This window comes from Mus caroli, chromosome 2 (genome assembly GCF_900094665.2).
Source record: "Mus caroli chromosome 2, CAROLI_EIJ_v1.1, whole genome shotgun sequence".
Lineage (NCBI taxonomy): Eukaryota > Metazoa > Chordata > Mammalia > Rodentia > Muridae > Mus > Mus caroli.
In genome coordinates, this window is record NC_034571.1 from 79,200,732 (window position 1) to 79,206,871 (window position 6,140).

Sequence of the window (6,140 nt, forward strand, 5' to 3'; positions counted from 1 at the left end):
AAGGAGGAAGAGGAGGAGGAGGAGAAGGAGGAGGAGGAGGAGAAGGAGGAGGAGGGGGAGGAGAAGGAGGAGGAAGAAGAGGAGGAGGCAGCAGTAGATCTTCGGCCCTCCCTTTTATCAGGTAATTAAACAAGTATCATGCCATGTGCCAGAAGCTGTGTTGGACACAAAAGGACAGCTGTGAGGACAAAGGTGGAATTGTCTCTACTACAGGATCAAGTAGACATGAAACAGCCCCTGATCCTGTCCTTTCTCCTGCTGGGGATGGTTTCTGCTTTTAATCTGGGTAAGTCTTTCCCTTTTATTCTCACGTGTCTCTTCCTTCTTTTTCCTCTGTCCCACTCTCTTGGTCATTGTTGTTATCATAGAGCCAGGGTCACAGTATGCTCTTTTCAGGTTGCTCACAAATCTATAGTTAGATATCTCTCAGACTCAGAACTAAACAAAAACAAAAGATCTAAATATTAAGATGAAGGGCCAGTTGAAGCACCTCACACAAGGTCTTCCCATCCATATACATACCTGTCGTGTCAGTCAGAGTTCAGGCTATGAGTTTGGATTAAGACATCTCTCTTTACCCAGCCTAGAAAAGGAGTTCCTTCCTATTGTGTGACCCCAAATTGGAACCTAGGAAAGCTCAAGTGGACGGTTGGAGCTGTCTGAGGTTCTACAGGAAGAGAGTCTTGCAAGTGATGGCAGGTTATCTCTTCTTCCTAGAGACTGCTCATCTGGAGAATCCCAAGAGAGAGGAAAACCTGAAGCAGGAAGCAGATGGTTCGAGGGAGCAAGGGAGAGAGTTGGTTCTGACTCAAGAGACAAAGCATACAGAGGGAGAGGAGGTTGAGGGTTCCGAACATCAAGACATCTTTGAGGATGAGGAGGCAATGGAGTCAGATCCAGATGCCTTAAATAAGGACTCTGCTTGCCCCAAGGAAGAGGACACAGCTCATTTTCAGGGAACTCCTGGGTGCAAGAGCTGCCACTATGTGCTGGTGAGGACTCCTGAGACATTTTATAAGGCTCAGGTAAGAGACAGGGAGACATGGTGAAAAGGTCAAGGGGAAGGAAAGGGACTGGATTAAAACTCCTGTTCTCTATTCGTTTAGACCAGTGTTTCTCAAAGCTGCAGAATTGCCTGGAAGTCTTCTTAAGATGTAGAGTTTGCAGTTCCACCTTCACAGTGTTTGAATCAGGAGGCTTGGGGCAGGGGTTCTGAGGATTGGCACTTGTAGCAAAGTCCTGGGAATAGAGATCTTCTTGTTCTAAGGACAACACCTTTAGAGCCACTGATTTGTGTAAAAACACTTTGGTGATAGAGACACTTGTGTTTTATGGAATAGGAGGTGGAAAAAGTGTAAGAGCTAAAGGTTGGGGTGGGAATGAGGGTGAAGTATTGTTTTCTGGACATGATAGAAGTGTTGCACTTGTGAACTCACAACCTCTGTGATTGCTTGCATAAGACCTGCATAAGATCAAGCTAGTCAATACTCCAGCATGGATTGCAGGGGCACACAAGCCCTCATCTCTAGATGAAGAGTTACTGGTAACTGGTGGCTGCTTGGAGAAAGTCAGTTTTTTTTTTTTGGGGGGGGTGGCCACTGGTAGGTTGATTTTGGTCATACATGTTTGGGGAGAATTATTTAGTCTTTGGGGGCCACATATTTGCTAAAAAGAGGATATGAAGTTGGGAAGGTGATGTGTGTATGTGATTCAGAAAAAGCTAGAGGAGGGAGTGGGGAGATGAACAATTGAAACATATTTTATGTATATATGAGAACCTCGCAATAAATAAAATGTCATATTAAAATCATATAAATCATTAAAAATTAACTCCTATAAGAAAAAATATTCAAAAATATTCAAAATAACAGACATACCGTTTTGCACCTCTGTCAGTTCTTCTATGTGGACCGCTGTAGGGCTTGTGTGTGTGTGTGTGTATGTGCGCACACATGCTAAGTAAGAAATCTCAAGATTTCACAACTGCACTGAAATGAATTTTAAAAGAGTAATCTTATCGCTAAAGGGGAAAAGAAAAGAAACCCCTGTATTAAATACTGTCTTTTTTCGTTGACTATTTTCTGTTTTCTGTGCAACTCTGCTCATCTTCCAGAGATCAGACTCCTCCAAATTAAGACATGTAGTTGTCCCTTAGTCTCTGTGGGATTTTGGTACCAGCACCCCCAAGGTGGACACCAATATCTGACTCTGTTCAAAGTGCTTACATATAAATGGCATAGTATTTTAAAAATTTTTTATGCTTATTTATTTATTGTATGTTTGTGTAGGGATGCATGCCCCATGACATATACATGCAGATCAGAAGACACCTTTCAGGAGTTTGTCCTCTCCTTCCTCCTTGTGAGATCTAGAATCAAACTCATTTACCTACTCTCTGAGCTATCTCACTACCCATCTTTTGTTCATTAAACCACCTCTACATTATTTATAATACCTACTGTGGTGTAAATGTCATGAGAATAGTTTTTGTACTTTACTTTTGGGGACTTATGTCAAAGGAAAGAGTATTATTCAGAGTAAACATAACTAACCCTCCCCCCACCTTTTCAGGGGAGAAGGCTATGTGGTAAATGAGTTTGTTCTGAAAGCATGAGGACTTGAGTTCAAATCTCCAGGGCCATGGAAAAATCTGACTGTGATAGTGTACGCCTGTGACCTCAGCACTGAGAGCAGAGATAGGTAGACCCTGAGAGTTCATTGGCCAGGCAGCCTATCTCAAGGAACAAGCTTCTGGTTCCATGAGAGACACTGTGTCAAGACAATAAGGCAAAGGATGGTAGAGGCCATCCCACCTGATGACCTACTCTGGCTTTTGCATGTGTGCATCTACACACTCGCATGCACACACTACTCACATAACCTCACATACAAAAACACAGTAGATATTTCCAATGGATGGCTGGTTGAGTTATGTGGGCAAGATATCCACACATAGTGAGGGCTCACTGTATGGTACCACGGTTTTTTTTGTGTTGAAGGTCAAAAGAGACACTGCATTTGAATCATCGTGCTATAATTATAATGAGAATTACTATTTCCTGCAAGGATGTCCTGATCACTGAAAAAGAAGGGAAGGCTTGAGGGAAGCAAGTGGGTCTTTATATTGAGTCTGTGAGTAGTTGTAGGGATTTTTCTTGGAGATTCAGGATCTTGAGGCAAAAGAAGTGAATTCTCCTCCCTAACTCTTCTCTCTTCAGAGAGTCTGCAGGAGATGCTACCGAGGCAACCTTGCTTCCATCCACAGTTATAGTTTCAACTACCAAATTCAGAGCTTGGCCAGGAAGATCAACCAGTCCATCGTTTGGATTGGAGGCATCCTCAGGGGATGGGTAAGTTAAGACCCAACTCGGTATAGAAAGTTTTGATTACATTGAGGGATCATTTGTAGATAAGGTGTCCTTTAAATGATAGGCAAATAGGATTCTGGAGATGGCCTGTATTGTCTTGGGAGAATTGGTTACCCATATCTCTCACTAACTCCATGTTCAAAAACTTCAAGTTTGTGGCTCAAAATTAGCCATGGTAAATTTACACCAATACAATTGGCAATTGTTATCACTTAGTTACCTGTCTCTGTGACAAAATGCCTGAGGGAATCAACTTGTGAGGAAGAACATAGAGTTATCTTGACATACAGTTTCAGAAGCTTCATTTCACACTCACTTGAAGGTGTTGGTTTGGACTCGACACACAGTATGTCATAGTGGGAGTGTGTGGATGAAGAGGACTGACTGTGGGGCAGGGAACCAAAGAAGAATGAAGAGGTTCAGGTCCCAGTATCGTCAAGAGCATGGCCCCAATGGCCTAACTTTCTCCAAGTAGGGTCTGTCTCTTAAAAGGTCTATCACTTCCTGATTCTACCATGAGCTGGGGGGTGGGGTGGGTGGGGCACAGGCATTAACACATAGTCTTAGTGAGACAGTTCAGATCAAAATTAGAGCATGTTACAATAAGGAGTCCTTTTTACTTCCCTCTCACTCTTCCCTAGAGTTGGTATGTGTGTGATTGTGTGTGTGTTCGTATGTGTGTGTGTTTCTACGTGTATGTGTTTTCTATGTATACCTGAATGTGAAGACCACAGGCCAATCTCAGGTGCCATTCTTCAGAAGCTGGTTAACTTATTAAGATCTGGTGCTCTCTGATCAGGTAAGCTGGCTGACCACGAACCCCGAGGAATCCCTTTATCTTTCCTTTTCTAACACTGCTATTACACGTGTGAACCAACATGCCTGGGTGTTTAATGTGGGTGCTAGAGATTTCTCTGCCTGCAGAGCTGGTTTTTCAGAACATGTGGTCATATAAAACTGAAGCGAGGAGACAGATTCCAAGAGTTGGATTCCAAGAGATGGATTCCAAGGGACTGAGGGCTCATCTCAGTTGTTTGCTAGCTGAGGAGCTCTCTTGGCTTTTCTTCAGCTGTAAAATGAAGATCTGCTTCCTTAGGAGTAGGCCCAAGACTGTGGACGAATGAGCCAGCACCATCAGCATCAACTGGTAGCTTCTTAGAGGTGTAGAATCATGGGCTCCGTGCCTGACCTCCTGAATCTGAGCCTGCTTGTTAATAGGATCCCCCACAGACCAGGCAGACAGTGAGGGGAGTCAGTAGTGGCTCAGATCTCCCTGCCTTTTTTCTGATTCTCTGATCCATTTTCTTTCTTCTCTAGTTCTTCTGGAAGAAGTTTTGCTGGACGGATGGGAGCTGCTGGGATTTTGGATACTGGGCCCCAGGGCAGCCTGGGAGTGGCGGAGGACACTGTGTGACTCTGTGTACCAAAGGTGAGAGAAATAGGCTCCAGCCAAGGAGATGCAATGATAGAGTACAATTTTTGCAGCTGTTCCTTTGAGCTGGCTGGACACACCTCTTCAAACCTACTCACTCCACATGGAGAACTCAAACTTGGTCTGTGGGGAGGGCAGAGAAATGAGGACTTCTCAGGGCATGCCTTGTAGAGGAGGTAGCTAGGAGTCCTTTATCTCCTCTGGTACATGGTTGACAAACTTGAATGAGTTATGTGATCAACAGACCAGCAGATATGAATAGAAAGTGTGGATATAGGAATATGTGACAGCTGAGACATCTTCAGCTACAGATGTGGGGAATAGCATTTGTGACAGATGTGAGGCACTTTAGTGTCGTGGCAGAAACTGTGCATGCTGGAGCAAAAGTGCTGTGATTCACATTTCAGCCTAGCCTAGCCTACCTACCTACCTACCTACCTACCTACCTACCTACCTACCTACCTACCTACCAGTGATGGTATAGCAGGTTATTGCCACAATGTTTGTTTTATCCTCTGAAGCTGATGATAGCCAAGGAAGGGGATAGAGTGGTATCTGACAAGGGTTAGGTGGAGCTCAATGCAGACCCCAGCCAGTTTATATCACTGTGTTCTCTGCTGCAGGGGGCCATTGGCGAAGAGCTTCATGCCAAAGTCACCTGCCTTTCATTTGCTCCTTCTAAGATGGAGCTAGACCCTACTTGGAATCTCCAATTGCATCCAGCATTGACTCTCATTTCCCATTCTCCCATGCCCATCCTGGCAGCAACAGCAACAGCTGTCTTCACAGCCCTGGCTGCTTATCCCCATCCTTTGGCATTCAATTCTGTCCCTCCCTCCTGGTCATAAAGTCAGGCTTTCCACAGCATACCCTACGTCTTGCTTCTTCATTGCCTTTTCTTGGAGACCCCAGCCTGTTGGGAAAATCCCAGAAGTAAAAGATGGTGGCGCTAGGCAATCTGGTGCAGTTGGGGAGCAGTGACAAAGTTTGGGGCACTGTGTGGTGGCAACACTGAGTCACCTGGAAGCTGAGCAATGCTCTCTGCAGTCCTGTCTTCACTGGGCTCAGATTCCACCTTTCTACCCAGTGAGAGGAGAGCAGAGAAGATTCCCACCTTTTCTTGGCATCAGTGTGAGGTGGAGAGGTGAGTAACTTTCCAAGATGGATGTGAAGAGACTCACTCAAGAGCTGATGTGCAATATTGAAATTGAGTGTGGGAACACCCTGAGGGGATGGGGTTCTTGGCATCCAGCAATGACTCTCATTTCCCATTCTCCCATGCCCATCCTGGCAGCAACAGCAACAGCAGCAGCAGGGGGAGGGGGAGGAGGAGGGGGAGG

The 6,140-nt window shown here is 45.0% G+C and overlaps 1 protein-coding gene across 1 annotated transcript; it reads left to right on the forward strand.

Annotated features, from left to right (window-relative positions):
• The first annotated feature begins 225 nt into the window (after positions 1-225).
• Positions 226-5,482, forward strand: Prg3 (proteoglycan 3, pro eosinophil major basic protein 2). Its single transcript, XM_021157051.1, has 5 exons — positions 226-286; positions 718-1,025; positions 3,219-3,350; positions 4,686-4,797; positions 5,424-5,482. Exons 1-5 carry the CDS (start codon positions 226-228, stop codon positions 5,480-5,482), a joined length of 672 nt encoding a protein of 223 aa, XP_021012710.1.
• Positions 5,483-6,140: the final 658 nt, after the last annotated feature.

What these genes read in the sequence shown, in the direction of transcription:
- Prg3 (XM_021157051.1), top strand. Translation starts at nt 226, where the DNA reads ATGAAACAGCCCCTGATCCTGTCCTTTCTCCTGCTGGGGATGGTTTCT. An exon ending in GGTTTCTGCTTTTAATCTGG is followed by an intron (nt 287 to 717) that starts GTAAGTCTTTCC and finishes TCTTCTTCCTAG; the next exon opens with AGACTGCTCATCTGGAGAAT. An exon ending in GAGGCATCCTCAGGGGATGG is followed by an intron (nt 3,351 to 4,685) that starts GTAAGTTAAGAC and finishes TTTCTTCTCTAG; the next exon opens with TTCTTCTGGAAGAAGTTTTG.